Source organism: Daphnia pulex, chromosome 10 (assembly GCF_021134715.1).
Source record: "Daphnia pulex isolate KAP4 chromosome 10, ASM2113471v1".
NCBI classification, from domain to species: Eukaryota; Metazoa; Arthropoda; class Branchiopoda; order Diplostraca; family Daphniidae; genus Daphnia; species Daphnia pulex.
The window spans coordinates 15,961,541-15,977,282 of record NC_060026.1 but is presented as its reverse complement, the minus strand read 5'-3'; the positions used below and the strand labels follow the sequence as shown (position 1 = coordinate 15,977,282).

The window sequence follows — 15,742 nt, the reverse complement described above, 5'->3', positions numbered from 1 at the left end:
ATGCACGGTTCATGCTAATTGCGACTACTGGCAATTTCAAATGTAGAAAGACACGATTGTTCTTCAGTCATTAAAGAATGACCACCAGGTTTGAAGCGTGCTGTAATTTCAGCACGTTTATTTTCGAAAGAAACTAGGATATGAGTAGACGACTTTAAATATGAAGGTAAAACATCGCACGTGATTTACTACAGCGTTTAGCAAAAATGTCCAGCGGTTCATAACGCAGCGATGGCATCCATTTTTTGAATTTTTCGTGACTGTCTCCGGGTGAGTTCGCTGGCACCAGTGAATCTAACACTTTCCAGGCGAAACATTTCCAGGAGATAAAAGCTAAAGAAAAATTTTTTTTCTAAAAAATTGTCCCTTCACTTTTGATAAATGCATCGCTCATTTTCCCGCCATCCCTAATTACATATTCCCATTCTGGTCGTCATCCACCTGTATGGTCCTTTTGTCCACGCATCTGTTCATTCGCACGCCAAATTATTTACCGGCCCATGAAACCTTAAAATAGTTTTAGATTTTTCCAAGGATCCCACTACGTTTCCCTTTTGATGGACTTGAAACATGAACATTACCGCCCATCGTCAGAGTTCTCTTTGCAATCGTAATCACTTTTTTTCATCGTCTTCACCAATGGGGGTTCCTATAAATAACGCTTTCACTACTCAAAATGGTCTTTTCTTCAGGGGAATGAACGCTCCTTCCAGTAAGCGTCTAATTTCTTTCAAGTGTCGTTTCCAAAGGTATTCGACGCCCCCCATCGTCACAATTTTCTTCATACTCACATTCTGTATAGTCTGCTCAGAAACCGACCAAAGTCCCAAACCAATAATACTCTTGGGGAAATATGAGAAACTATTTTATGAAAAAAAACCTGTTGAACTTCGTTATACAAAGAAAAACAATGCCGCTAATTGCGTATTTTAAAAAAGGAGGTTCTCCACATACTACAACGACATCTAGTAATAGTTGGAAACAACTTGCAAATGAAATTTGGATGCTGTTCATTTCAACCTTCGAACCAGTCGCCGGTTCTCAGGAGTTTTTGGCTCGTCATTGTCATTTCTAGACTTGTTTGTCTCGTTATCAATTGACAATTGCAATGGCAGTTTTGCAAACAATGGCTACGACTCGAGAAGTTTTCGAGAATATTGCCATCGGTAAGTTTGATCAATGCAGACTGTAATACCGAATTATCATGCTGAATTTTATACATGTTTAGATCCGATGGAAAGTGGAGACATCAACGATGAAGAAGCCATCCGCAATAAAGAGTTGGAGATCATGGAATTGGGAGAAAAATACAAGAAAGAGAAAAAGGCTGCAGAATTGGCTCAACTAATCCGAGATGTCAGACCTTTTCTTGCCATGATCAGCAAAGCGAAAGCTGCCAAACTTGTTCGTGGTCTTGTTGATCTCTTCCTTGACATGGAAGCCCAAACAGGAACTGAAGTCCAGCTCTGCAAAGTAAATATGAACAAATCATTGTCAGATCTGGGATTCAATAGTTTTCTAACCAAATCTTATTCTCTTATTTCATTTTCAATTGTAGGAATGCATTAACTGGGCTGTTGAACAGAAGGGAACATTCCTTCGTCAGAGTTTAGAAGCCAGGTTGATTGCCCTCTACTTCGACACCAAACAGTATAATGAAGCATTACTATTAGGGGCAACTTTACTGAAAGAGTTGAAGAAACTGGATGACAAGTATCTCCTTGTTGAAGTAGGGTGATAAATTTTATTTTATTTTCCCTTACTCATCCAGTTGTTTGATTGATTTCTTCAGGTTCAGCTATTGGAATCGAAAACCTACCATGCCCTCTGCAATTTGCCCAAATCCCGTGCTGCATTAACTTCTGCTAGGACCACAGCAAATGCTATCTATTGCCCTCCAAAACTTCAAGCTGCACTAGACCTCCAATCTGGAATTCTACATGCTGCCGATGAACGTGATTTCAAAACAGCCTACTCTTACTTTTACGAAGCTTTTGAGGGTTATGACAGCATCGATTCCCCAAGGGCTGTTACGGGTCTTAAGTACATGCTTCTGTCAAAAATCATTTTGAACACGTGAGTAATTGGTGATCAATTCAAATTCAAGAAATTTTTAATTATCTTTCCATTTCTTCCATTTTATTAATAGGCCAGATGATGTGCAGAATATTCTGAGTGGAAAATTAGCCTTGCGTTATGCCGGTCGGGAAGCCGAAGCCTTGAAAGCCATTGCACAATCAGCAATTAAGCGATCGCTAGCCCAGTTTCAACAGGTATGTTCAAACTTTTAGCAATAAATGGTTCTAGTTTAACATAAAATATAATGATTTCAGGCCCTGGAAGACTATCGCGCCGAATTAGTAGAAGACCCCATCATCAAGGCACATTTGGAGTCGCTTTACGATACCATGTTGGAGCAGAATTTATGTCGAATCATCGAGCCTTATTCTCGTGTCCAGGTATTTAATTCATTCAATAAAGCGTTAGTTTTTTAAATGTATAAATCCACATTGAATTTTAAAGGTATCACACGTCGCCCGAATTATTGCCCTGCCGGTTGATCAAGTGGAAAAGAAGCTGTCGCAGATGATTTTGGATCGCAAGCTGTCTGGCATTCTCGATCAGGGTGATGGTGTTTTGATCATCTTCGAGCCTACCCACACCGACTCCACTTACGAGGCGGCGTTAGACACAATCCAGAACCTCGGCAAAGTGGTGGACACATTGTATCAGAAAGCCAAGAAACTGACATAACTTGTATACATAATCTGCGAGAATCATCAGATAAAAGTGTCGGGGAGGTAATTTTTAAATATTATTTCCATCACTTGTATGTTCCAGTAAAACATCAAACCTCGAATTGGGACTTGGGACTACCAAGAGAAAATAAAAATAATTCTTTTTCCTACATTAAGTTAAGATTACATTTTATTCAAATTTGTTCTCTTACTTTAAACCAACAAAACAGGCACTGTTAATGGGGAAAATTCATCACACAACATGGCATCATTATGCTGATACTAATTAAAACAATATTTGATCTACATTTCCGACTAAAAAAAAATCGCAATTAATTCATTATTGCTCGAATAGATATGTCACAAATGTGTGTGTGTGTGGGGGAATGTATCACTGTACAAGTATAATATTAATTAGTCGTATATAACTATTGGCTTTCAAAGATAAATCAGTGGTGGGTAACGCTTTCAAATGCAACAAACAAATTATTTTACGTCCCCACAAATTCTAATGGAAGGATGTGTGTCGACTAAATTAAATATCAAATTGTCACAATTGCGATTTCCTAGAAACATATTGCAAAACGGGGGGAGAAAAACAACTGTCGCGAAGGTTGTTGTAAATATTATTTGGTCAATTTTGTTATCAATGTTCATCACGCTACGATATGGACGTCGTTGGTTAATTAAGATAAGGTGCAACAGGATGAAGAAGCATTCTTTTTACCCCCTACTAGTTCAGTCGTTTCACCTTGGTACTTGGGTAAAGTTGCAGCTTGACTGGCATTTGTCGTGAAACTCGTGTTGACGTCATCGATTGGATCTAAAAGTTAAAAAAATTGACGTAATATGCAAATGAGAATCACAGCCAGTAGTATTTACCTCTTTTGGTAGTCGATGACCACGTGTTGGAAGCCGATCCATTGCTTCCGTTGCCAGACGACGGTGACGTTGTGGAGTTAAGCTCTGCGTCAGGAGTGAAAATGAAGGCATTTGAAATGGCATTGTTTTGAGATTTGACAGATCTGAGAGTTGAATTCGTGTGGGGCGAATCGACAGAGTCAAAGACTCCACCCCCACTGCTAACACGGAAGAGCGAACGCTGTTTCTTTAAGTCAGCTAACGTGCACGCCCCGCCAGACAAGGAAGGCACCGGATAAAGAACTGCGGGCATGGGTGAAGAGGACAACACCGGGTGGTGGACGGGCGGTAAGAGTTGAGGTAACAAAACAGACGACGACGATGAAGAAGCCGAGGACGACAACATGCTGGTTGTGTGGGCGGCGGTTAGAGGTGGAGGTGGCGGAGCACATCGAGTATTACCCCCAAGCCCAGGACTCTTTGTGTTAATGGTAACCGAAACGTGAATGTCGATCGTGCTGTCGTTAACAGCTGACGTCGTCAGGATAGGTGACGAAATAAACTGCGGCTGCATTAACTCGCAACCTATAAACACACACACACAAAACGAACATGCCGAAAACATAAAACACGTGACATACCAAAACAAATCGTGCTGCAGACACGTCAAACAATAACATTCCACCACAAGCACATCTAACACATCAAAACTGATAATATCTAAGGTGTAATTGTTTGGACTTACTCGCTGACGTATTGTTGTCGGGGTTATACGTGGAGGAAGGCGGCGGAGGTGGAGGGGCGTGTCTTTTGTTGCTATTAATCAAACGACTGGAAAAGGAGGCGGTCGTGTGCGCATCGCCATCAGCGGCTTTAGTTTTGGGATCCTCTGACTTGATTTTCTCGGTTGAGCCTTGATGATTCGTACGTCTCTCATCCTGGAAATTAAAAAAGAAGAAATATTTGAATTTGAATAGAAATTGCAGTAGCCTATTAAAGAAATCCTTACATCTTGATGGATGACGAATATGGCTTCATTCTTAATCTGCCTTTTGGATATTTGGCCTTTGTCGCGGGTAGAGTTGCGGCGGATCGAATGAGTTCGAGTGTTGGTCGACGTCGATTGAGACCGGCGGGTCTTTTGGTTACCAGCGCGGGCTCGACTTTCTTGCTCACTCCGCAATGCGTCCTCGCTTTCATTTCAGGATCTTCGCAAATGTCTAGAATTGAAATTCCGATTATATTCTGGTTCTACTTAGAAAATTTGATCATTTAAACCACACCGTAAGGGGTTTCATGATTTTTAGTCTGGGCATTGAGATCAGATCCATTCTGAACGAGAAGCTCAACAATTTCCAACTGAAATTTTAAAAAAATTTGTTAAACCCACGATTTTTTTTCAATCAAATGCGAATCGGAAATGTTATCGTACATGTCCCCAGCAAGCAGCGGCATGAATCGGTTGCCATCCGTCATTGTCACTGCTGTCAGTGGTGACGTGCTGATCCAGCAAGAATTCTACAACTGATAAATAACCATTGGCGGCAGCAATGTGCAAAGGTCTTGCTCCTACGGAGTCTTCGCATTCAAGACTTTCCCCCTGTGCAGCCAAATTCTAAAGATAGGAACATGTTTGTTTTTTAAACGACATGTCAGTATACAATTTTACAGAGATAAAAAGTTACCTTCAGATCCAATAGCATTCGCTTTTCTGTTGAAGCTCGAGTTTGGTCGATTAGCTACAACAAATATAAGAAACTTTTATTAGTCCATCATTTCAAACTTGATCAATGCAATTCACCTCTTGGGTAACACCTTCTCGAGCCATTTCCGATTCAATGTAATCCAAAGTAGGCTCATCCTCGCAAATGTCATAGGCTAATCCAATTCCAAAATTAGAAACGTGCAAATAAAAACGTTATTGCTTAACGGAACTTACGCATATTGCCATCAGCATTCACAGCTAACATATAAGCTCCCCTATTTGGAAGAAATAAAAATGAACGGTAAATTTATTCGGATAAACAGTAACAAAATAAATAAATAAAGCCTTTATGAATTCGTACTGGCTGATAAGGTATTTGACCAGGTGTAAGTGTCCACAGGTAGCGGCTGCATGAAGTGGGGTCCATTTTTCCGAATCCTCCGCGTTTACGTTGGCTCCAAATTCGAGCAATAGCTTCATCATGCTTTCACTATCATCTATGCAACACTTGAAGGAGGAAAAAAAGTAAATGTCACCCACGTCACATAGATTGTAAAGTAGATTCAAATAACAAAATCGACCGTTGGAGTCGTAAGCAATAGATAACTGCTGCATTCCCAGATAACCCGAAGGAATAGGTTAGTTTAGATTCTAGGGGAAATTACCTGATGCAGGGCCGTTAATCCATCTTCGTTTTGAGAATCAGGACATACTCCTTGCATCAAAAGTCTTCTCACTATTAGAATTTGAAAATAAATTTTAAAAAATGTCGATGAAATAAAAAATTACAGAAAATTGAAATGAAAATGTTACCTTCTTCTATATCATTTCGAGCAGCGGCTTCCAATAGAATGACACTATGTACAGACGAAATATTAGAATTTGCTTCAACTTCATCATTTAAAAGTTAAATATATACCTGTGAACAAAATGTACACCGCGATTTGGAACTGTTCGTTTGTTGTTGCGAGACAAGAACTTATCCTTCTTGGTCGGAATCGGACATTCTCTGTCGAATTGTTCGTGTCTCAGGATTTGATTCACTCGACGATCACGGGCTATTTTAAGTCTTTCAGCAGCTGTCAACTTTTCGATACGCGGAAGCTCCGCCACCAAATCACTGTGATCCATTGTTACGCCCAACTCGAGCTATTATTTAAGTACTTGCCCAATAAGTTGAGAATCCAATCCAAGCCAACTAGATTGGAAAAAGTTTGAAAATCAAGCTAACACAACTGTTGTTGTGTCAAAAGCAGATTTCGATTCATCCTGACATCCATTTCTTTTTTTAATGTTCCTATTACACAAAACTGAAATAAAAAATTTATGAGCACTGTGAATAAAAACAGAAGTTCACATCTTTAGTAGAATACTTTGTGTACCCTCAAGACATCATATCATATAATTTTTTTTCGCTGCTATCTGAACTGATAAACACTAAAGGAAAATTGTAATACAACTAAGCTAAATTATTTTATGGTCAATTGACAGAGATTAACTTACAGCGATAATTAAACTCTAACTCAATTACATGTTCTTAAATGCAGGGGAGCAGGTTGATTAAACAACTACACTCAACACTAAATCCGGTTTTGTAACACTGACGTGGTCAGGAAATTAACTTATTTGGGGGAAATGCTACAAACAAATGTTGGATTTGAGGAGATCAACTGATACAAGATTTTGTTACAAAATATTAAATGAGCTCTACAAAATCCTGCAGATAAGAGACTTTACCTTGATTCAATTTTTGAGTCGGTTATGTTTCACAATCAGGTTCGATTTTGAAGCATGTTTCTTCCATTCCGCCGCATACACAACCAATTGAAATCTGAGGGAGTCACAGTTATTGAGAATTCATCACGTTCGAACGGGAAAGGGGGAAGAACTGGAATCCCAATATCTCAATTAAAAATCTCCCGACTGTCTTTGAAACCCTCGTCTTTCAGACTGATCTCACGGCACGTAGAGTTAACTCAGAGTTAACTCTTAACTGACTGTGTTGTCAATAAAACGTTGCTATGCAACACTATCTGTGTACACGGAGACGCCACCTGTCGACGTCACCAAAAAGCTTGGGCATTCAATTGAAAAGGTTTTTGCCCTCACAACATTTCACGTCTCGTCTTGTTTGTTTCGAATAATATGCGGTTTGCGTTGAGGAATGCCCGCAATGAATGAGGAAGCACAAAAAGAATAATACTTTCTTTAATATAGTTTGAGGCGAGTATAAAAATTTTAACTTTTCAGTTTTCACTTGAAAGGTTTTGATCATTTTCGCCATGTAGAACTGTATAAAGCTTCGATAGATATTATCTTTTATATAATTATTTGCAGAATTTCTATTAATGTCCTTTCATGTAAAAATAAACACAGCACTGCACACTTCTATAAACCCTATAATAAATCAAATAGAGGACATTCTTAATTAAAGACCAATTGAATTTTGCTACGTTAGGATGGGTCTGAATGGATGACAGCAGGTGAGAAACGGAACTGGAATAAAACTTAATTTTAGCCAACTGTTGGGGCTGGGTTGTTGGTCATTGTTGTCGATATCCAGCCAAGATAGGTAGTGACGCGGGTGTATACACCGGCATAATTGGGATCAGCGCAGCCACTGCCAAAGGAGGTGATACCCACTTGAACTCCGCTAACGAAAATAGGACCACCGCTGTCACCCTATTTACAAACGAATTTTCACACGTTTAAACTTTAATTCATTAATTATTTATTTGAGGTACCGACCTGGCAAGTGTCTGTGCCCGGTGCGGATGCACACATCATGTCGTTTCCGATGAAGCCGCTTCCATATTGGCTGGTACAAACGGAATTGTCTTGGATGGTGACGTCAGCTTTGAGCAGTACATTCGAAACGCTTCCTCCTTTGAATTGAAATTTAAAAAATCAACGAAAATTATTATTGAAAATGTATCCTTGGCTGTGATGGATGGAAATAAATACCTGAAGAAGTTGTTCCCCATCCGGCAATGATGGCCGGGCTGTTTGAATAAGTGCTAAAAGCTCTCACTGCTGCTGGTGAAGTTGGTTGCGGGCAAGTACACGCACACGGCTTGGCAGTGGTGCTGGTCAATTTCACTGATGTAGTCGATTTAGCAGTCGTCTTAGTCGTCGGTTTTGTAGTTGTTGTTGTCGTTGGTTTGGTTGTTGTTTTGGTTGTCGTCGTAGTTGGCTTGGTTGTTGTTGTCGGTTTCGTGGTTGTCGTAGTGGGTTTGGTTGTTGTAGTTGTCGGTTTTGTTGTTGTTGGTTTGGTTGTCGTTGTCAGCTTGGTGGTAGTGGTGGTTGTCTTGACGGTTGTTGTTGTTAGGGACGAATCGGAAGGAAGTTTAACAAGCGGGACAGTGGTTACTGGCGAACTCAACACCAACATGGCGATGTCATTGTCCTGAATAATTAATTGAAATTAAACATAAAAAAATAAATAAATGCACCATGAATCAATTCGGTCATAAGTGTGGAAATGTTTACTTGAGTATTCGGGTTGTAGAGTTGGTGAATGATGAATTTGCTCACTCCCCTGGTGACCGAACCGGTTCCACCACCATTAATTGACAACGTGTTTACGTAAACAGTGAATAAACCCACTTCCGTGGCTGCGTGACTATGCAGACAAAAATTGAATTACATTTACAAACAATTCAAGAATAATTTTAAAATTTAGAGTCAACTTACTCTGCCAAGCAGTGAGCCGCTGTCAAGATGTGGGACGGTCCGACTAAGGTTCCACCGCATAAGAAACCGTTCAACAGCAAAACAGTCTGAAAAAGGAAATTTAATTTTTTTAAATTAAGTTTTAACGATGGTTAAACAAGTATTCAGCGTTTACCATGTACGGAAATTCACCGGCGGAAGCTGGAATTCCGTTTACAATTTTGGAAGGATCGGAGCGGTCCATCACTATGTCAAAATTAAAAACAAATGGATTCAATATGATAACAAAATATTTCACGAAAATGTTTAGCTCTCAAAATTTACCTTGCTTAAAGGAAGGATGGGAATGCACAAACCCGATGAGACCAATCACGCTTAAAGCCTTACAATATTGAACGCAAACGAAAAGTGAGTGGACATTTTAAAACATTAAAATTAATTCGAGTTACCCAAACAGTGGTGAGATGCATGATGAACGACTAGAAGGAGTCGACGGTGACCACTGCCGATCAGACGTGGCCCTTTTTATTCAAAATTCGGCCGGTGTGGCTTTACTGGCTAATAAATGCAGCAGTTCTTTTTATTGCCGTATGTTGTTTACTATAGGTTATTCAATGGATGTTTTGATTGGTGAAATAAAAATGGGTTTATGAAAGACATTGATAGCTTTGAGGCAGACTGGACAAAGGATAGTGACGCAAAAGAACCCAGGATTTTATGGGCAGATTGTGTATAAGTTCCGTTTGAGATCCGGTTCAGTCTTATAATAACAAGGGTGCGAATTAAACGATTTCATTCACATAAATGACAACAAAAAAGAAATTATTTACTGTCCACATGTGTGCATGTGGTCCATATGTTGCATACATTTCCATATGTCTGCCTTGTGTCTGTAGCCTGTAGTTTCGCCACCCACGTTTCTGTCTAGACGAGAGGATGACAAATGCTCACCAGAGAAACCGGATAAAAAATGGCGATGTCGAGAAAGATCGAGAAAGCAATAGCTGCGGTTGCAATTAAAGGGAATGGGTATTTGATTTGATTGCACCCCGTAAAAAAATCAAAATGTATAAAATATAATAAAATATAAAACATAACAAAAAGTGGTGAAAATTTTGAAATAAAAAATTATTTCTTCAATTTAATCATATGTTGCAATGTCGCATCTCCCACTTTGTAATTTGCATATTGCAACCCCTTCTCCACCCTCGCTTTTACAACCCCATCCTTTTAATTCTTTTGCCACGAGGCAGTCTGGTGTCTAACAAGAGCAGAGAAGGTCAACTCTAGACCTGTCTGCTGTCTCCATTTTTGCAATCTCGTTCATCCTTTTACCAAATTATGTCTCAGTAAAGCCAGAATTATCGTCAGAATGTTCAAATTTTATAAGTCAAAGGTTCTCTCTTTCTCCATGTTTCAACTTGGTTCCATTAAAATAGCTGCGTATATTGAACACTAAAAAACCACGTGTGTCTGAAAATTAACGAACGAATATGCAGCCCAGTGGACACTTGAATGAATCCTCTCGACTCGAAGCATTTCTGTTGGCCGTGAGATTTAAACAACTTTTCTAAACAACTTGCAAGGAAATGGACGCCAACAAGTTCTGGTTTATTCTGTAGGTAATATCTCTGCCGGCACATTTACAAATTGAAGATATTTTGAAGTTGAAGTTGTAATAGGGAACAACAGAACGTGGTGTTGAAAATGGCATCGTCTCATCTGTGTGCTGGGATGTCCAACAGCAATTGCTTTTGAGAAAAAGCCAAATTTCTCTCCTTATGTTAGCAGTAATCACCGAAAATGACTCATTTTAACCGAACTACAAGTCACGACACGTCCATCAAATCGTAAGTAACGACTCGCCATATTTTCGCGGTTTATTCTTTTGGTATTATTCCCTGTTTTTTGTTATCCTTGGGAGAAGTTGAGGCTGTAAAATGATCAAACATTCAAAGCCTAGAGAAAGAGAGAAAATTAGAAAAGACAGTTTTCTTTTCTCCAATTAAGTTCAAGTAAAAGTTTTGTTCAGGCGGCCTTGAGTAATGACCTTGAAAATGGCGGGAAAGGTGAAAACGACAATGGCTACGTTTAATCAGTTGCTAATGTTTAATTTGTTATTGTTGATGGCGACTGTGTTGGTGACACAAGTGGCAATTTTTCTGTCTGCCATTCATTATTAAGTCGTCATTAGTGTGTGGTGTTCGTGACGAGAACACACGTACAACAGTCGGCAGAGTATAATGACAACCAGTGAAAAGAAAAAATGAATTTCTCACAGTTGGAGATGGGTGGTAAGTAGCCAGTACTGCAGCCCTCGACAAATGTGTTGCTCATTAAGGAGATGAAAGTAAAGATTGTATTTCGGGGATTTTCTCACAGCTAGAAAAAGTTATTATTGTAAGTGTTGTTAATCACATAGTAGAAAGAAAGAAAATGACGTATGAAATGTGTGACCCTGCCAAGATTAGCTTACAAGTCTCTAGCAAGTTTACAATGGAAATGAGGTATTCCTTTTATGTTAATGTGTGCTTTGTTAATTATGTTTTGAAGGTTTATTGCTATGTCAATTTGGCCGCCGGTGTTGACTGTCCTCTATAGCTCAGACGCATATACCACGTGTTATTCTCCTTGAAAATAATTACCTAGTCATTTAGAGTGAAAAAAAGGTTGTGTCTTTGCATTTTGGAACTTCATGTTGCGCTAAACATTCAGACGAGTCTAACGTTTTCGCCAAAATCTCTTAAATTCAACTTTTATCATGTCAAGTTTAATGTTTGAAACTTCTACTACAGTGCTTCTATTCTCTATTTTTATAGTGATCAGCAGACAAAGTGAAGAAACGAAAAATGTTTGGCGGATGATTCCGGACGATCCCCACCGGGTCGTTGAAGAAAATTCCGTCCTGTCAATAACTTGCACCTACGCTTTTCGTGACGATGACAGCACCCAGCATCAGAATGTTGTTTGGAAATGGGAGCTGCCCGACTTTCTCACCAAATATCCACAAGTAAACATTTAAAAAAATACCTTAACCACTTTTAGTCAGTATATTTATTTACAGTTGATCCAAGTCGACGAGAGATTATACAAAACATTCGACACCAACGTCACTCACATGTCATCGACTTTGACTCTTAACAACGTCACTGCGATGGATACGGGCTATTTCCGATTTATTTACGGTGACGTGGAATTGAAACAATACGTCTACATTTTCGGTTGGTAACCGTGTTATATGTCTAACTATGCGAAATTTGTTAACGATTAATATTCCTGGCTCTTGCAGATGGAAAGAATTTGGTCATTATCAGCGACAAGAGTTACTATCCGAATTACTATTTATTCTTCTTCCATCAAGGTGAATTGGGCATCCACATTCCGTGTAAGCCGACCCACCCCAATGTTACCGTTTCACTCCTCCACCGGGAACGGCTCAACGTCATTGAACTTCACAAGGAGGTGATATAGAAAATTTTATTATGGAAGAAAGTTAACACAAATGTGAAATTATTAACAGGATTTGTTGGCGGAAACTGATTCAAATTGGTTGTTTGAGCCAGAACGTGGACTGACGTTGAAACATGTGATGATAAATAACACTGGTAATCACGTTTGTGTTGGCAAAATGAACAATGTCACCATCGAGAAGTACTTTACAATCAGCGTCAAAGGTATTTGAAATCATAGCGTCCTAAACTAGAAAATAATATTTAGTAATGTCATTGGGGAAAATAGGAATGGAGTTGGAAAGAGTTGGTGGTCATGGAGATCCGGTAGTTGGAAATAATGTCACTCTTATTTGTCGTGTTATTTTCCCCGAAGTCAAATACGCCGCCCCACCGGAATGGGCCTATCAGATCAAAAATACTGCAAAAATGCAAGTTATTGATGAAGCAAATCTACCTGAAGGTTTGAAAACAAATTACAAAAAATCATCTTCTAATATTCATCTAACTTTAAATCTTTAATCAGGCATTGAGATAAGCACTGAGGGAGAAAAACAGAAACATAATACAAGCGGATTCAAACTGAATTATTACGTGAGTACATTGCATCTGTTTAATATAACCCAAGAAACTCATACAACATTCCAGTGCAAAGCCAACAAGTACAAAGACGCAGTTACTAAGACCATTTCTTTTCGAATTAAAGGTAACGTCTTCTAGATTTTTTTAATTATTGAAAATTACCTAACGAGAATTTTATTGAATTCTCAGATCAATTTTACAGCGATTCAGTTTCTGATTTCGTCCAGTTGGACGATAAAGGATCGGAAACCAATATCGTCATCGCCTTTTCTGTAACTCTGGTAATCCTGGTAGGACTTGGAATTGGCTTAGGCGTCAAACTTCATTACGACAAGGTGAGCAGAGCTATTAAGTGGGAAAATATCCTGTTCTTATCATTTATTTCAACGTTACAGAAACATCAAATGTCACCAGCAGTCAGAAAATTGCTCGAAGGAAACAAGAAAGAACTTAATCGCCAGTTGTCAATAGAAGAACAAACTGAATATTTACCTTACGACAAGCGGTGGGAATTTCCCAGATATCGCCTCAAACTTGGTAAATAAATATGGTCACGAGATTTATAAATACACCTTTATTAAATCCCATGTTGTTTAACTATCATAGGAGTGCAACTGGGAGTTGGATGCTTCGGACGAGTTGTCAAAGCCGAAGCCGTCGGAGTCAAAGATTCGGAAGAGACGGTGAAAACAGTGGCTGTCAAAATGGTCAAGTCTCAGATCAACGCTGCAGCAATGGAAGCCCTTGTGAGCGAATTAAAAATACTCATTTACTTGGGGTCACACCTCAACGTCGTTAATTTGTTGGGAGCCTGCACCAAGAACATCCATAAAGGTAGCAAGTCAAATATTGACATCAGTTTTCTAGCTCGCGTTTATCTAGTAATGAAATTTTTTGACGAATTGTATACTAGGTGAGTTGTTGGTCATCGTCGAGTATTGTAGATACGGCAGCTTGCAGACCTACTTAACCAACCACCGAAAAGGCTTCGTTAACATGGTAGATGAGTTTGGTAATATGAAATCTGATAACGACGAGGAAATTGATTACAACGCCAGGTAAATTGAGACAAAGCAAAACGTGACGTTTACTGTCAATTATTACCTAATGTTTCTCGACGGCCCAGTGCGCTAGATTTTGGAGAAAAGAATTTGGAAAATGACGACGAAAATTTAGCCTCAAACAATAAAGAAAGTCCAGGTCACTTTCTCTAATTGTAAATCTTATTGTGCTAGTCCTTGATTTGTTTCATTCATTGATAGTATTCGAACTGAATCAACAAGATTGGGATTCAGCTTTAAATCGACCCGTTTCTACCCGTGATTTGATTTCATGGTCCTTTCAAATAGCCCGTGGGATGGGTTACTTGGTCAGCAAAAATGTTCGTGAGCTGCCAATTATTTTATTACGTTATTCTTCATCTCTTTTATCCGTTTAAATTGAATTTCTCAGGTTCTTCATGGCGATCTGGCTGCCCGAAATGTTTTGCTAGCCGACGACGGAGTGGCCAAAGTGGCCGATTTCGGGATGGCCAAGAAAATGTATTACGAAGATAATTACGAGAAAACCACCCAAGTAATATGCAAGTTTAAACGTTTACAAAATTTATTGTCATTATATGCCTTTTTTTCTACAGGGGCTTATGCCGGTCAAGTGGATGGCCATCGAGTCCTTAACGGATCACGTATTTTCCAGCCACTCGGACGTCTGGTCTTATGGTGTACTCCTCTGGGAACTTTTTACAATGGGTAAAGTTCCGTACCCAGGTAAGAAGAAAAGAACTACGAATTCTTCTATTATTAAGTAACAAAAAATTTTGATATTAAGGAATGGATGTCGGCCATCTCCTCATCAAAGAAATTCTAAACGGCTACCGTATGGAGAAACCGGAGAAAGCGCCAAATTTCATCGGTGATATTATGGCGGAATGCTGGAAGGCGGACCCGAAAGAGAGGCCAACATTCACCCAACTGGAGGAGATCATCGTCGAACAACTGGAGTCATCCGTCACCTCCAGCTACTTGAACATGAATGACGAGTACGCGAAATTAAACGAAGAAGTGGAAAACGCAGCTCCGACGGACCTCTTTGGATTGGCAAAATTGTTGACTGAAAAGTCGCAAAAGATCGAGAAACCGTCGTCTCACCACACAGAAAACGCCCGTTACTCTTTCCTTCCCAAGAGGTTTTCCAAGAAAATTAGGAGCACCAACGACTATGCGCCAAATAACCTTCAATCCATGGAGAACATCAAGCGGCAGGCATTCGAAACGATGGAGATTTCGGACTTGCACAGAGAAATAGAACCTTTTGTAGCCTAAAATCATTTCTTTGCGGAAAAAGGTACGCTTGCATGCCCTCTAATTGGCCAATAATTCCATTAATTATTTCAGTAAATTATCTATACATTTATTTTAATTATTATCCCATAAAGTTTTCGCTTCAAATCCGTATCGCTAGTGCGTCAATATTTTTGTTGGTTGTATCAGACAAAAGACAACGCAATAGAATTCGAAATAGCCTTCCAACTACTGAACTAGGAACTTTTTATGTTCTCAGCGATCATTCTCTTCCGTACCTTATTGGATTTTATGTAAAAAAAAAGTCGTAACGTATTCAGATTTGATTACTGTATCGATCGCGATAAACTTTAGTTTTTAGTTGTGTGATTGTAAGCCCAGAAGTGCCTTATAATGTCAGTCCACTTGCCGTTGACCTTACTACCCATTAATTAC

General features: G+C 39.3%; 4 protein-coding genes across 6 annotated transcripts; 2 read left to right on the top strand and 2 right to left on the bottom strand.

The window, feature by feature from the left end:
- The first annotated feature begins 988 nt into the window (after positions 1–988).
- Positions 989–2,914, top strand: LOC124205727 (26S proteasome non-ATPase regulatory subunit 11-like). Its single transcript, XM_046603214.1, has 7 exons — positions 989–1,166; positions 1,229–1,473; positions 1,559–1,729; positions 1,793–2,076; positions 2,150–2,273; positions 2,334–2,459; positions 2,524–2,914. The coding sequence occupies exons 1-7, from the start codon at positions 1,109–1,111 to the stop codon at positions 2,752–2,754; spliced, it is 1,239 nt and encodes a 412-aa protein (XP_046459170.1). The 5' UTR covers positions 989–1,108; the 3' UTR covers positions 2,755–2,914.
- On the bottom strand, positions 2,911–7,297 carry LOC124205726 (protein phosphatase 1 regulatory subunit 16A-like). Its single transcript, XM_046603213.1, is given in 15 exon segments — positions 2,911–3,561; positions 3,621–4,184; positions 4,345–4,537; positions 4,609–4,791; positions 4,794–4,819; positions 4,883–4,958; positions 5,032–5,214; positions 5,285–5,338; positions 5,401–5,477; positions 5,539–5,579; positions 5,666–5,811; positions 5,970–6,040; positions 6,118–6,161; positions 6,224–6,614; positions 7,042–7,297. Coding segments are annotated over 14 exon segments (2,007 nt in total). The 5' UTR covers positions 6,436–6,614; positions 7,042–7,297; the 3' UTR covers positions 2,911–3,424.
- Positions 7,298–7,631: 334 nt separating this feature from the next.
- LOC124205728 (trypsin-like) lies at positions 7,632–9,939 on the bottom strand. 2 transcript variants are annotated; one of them, XM_046603216.1, is made up of 9 exons: positions 9,807–9,939; positions 9,426–9,736; positions 9,301–9,358; positions 9,152–9,222; positions 8,998–9,083; positions 8,794–8,926; positions 8,269–8,710; positions 8,053–8,189; positions 7,632–7,986 (listed from the first exon to the last, which is right to left on the bottom strand). In XM_046603216.1, exons 2-9 carry the CDS (start codon positions 9,444–9,446, stop codon positions 7,819–7,821), a joined length of 1,116 nt encoding a protein of 371 aa, XP_046459172.1. In that variant the 5' UTR covers positions 9,447–9,736; positions 9,807–9,939; the 3' UTR covers positions 7,632–7,818. The 2 variants fall into 2 exon arrangements, with proteins under 2 accessions (XP_046459172.1, XP_046459173.1); XM_046603217.1 differs by having other exon boundaries at positions 9,426–9,939.
- A 733-nt stretch (positions 9,940–10,672) lies between these two features.
- On the top strand, positions 10,673–15,535 carry LOC124205714 (platelet-derived growth factor receptor alpha-like). Of its 2 annotated transcripts, none has more exons than XM_046603195.1 (16): positions 10,673–10,826; positions 11,796–11,986; positions 12,041–12,197; positions 12,266–12,438; positions 12,497–12,650; positions 12,715–12,888; positions 12,952–13,131; positions 13,197–13,342; positions 13,403–13,544; positions 13,614–13,841; positions 13,921–14,065; positions 14,134–14,207; positions 14,270–14,388; positions 14,460–14,582; positions 14,644–14,773; positions 14,835–15,535. In XM_046603195.1, exons 2-16 carry the CDS (start codon positions 11,837–11,839, stop codon positions 15,326–15,328), a joined length of 2,589 nt encoding a protein of 862 aa, XP_046459151.1. In that variant the 5' UTR covers positions 10,673–10,826; positions 11,796–11,836; the 3' UTR covers positions 15,329–15,535. The 2 variants fall into 2 exon arrangements, with proteins under 2 accessions (XP_046459151.1, XP_046459152.1); XM_046603196.1 differs by lacking the exon at positions 10,673–10,826 and adding an exon at positions 11,383–11,483.
- The last annotated feature ends 207 nt before the right edge of the window (positions 15,536–15,742 follow it).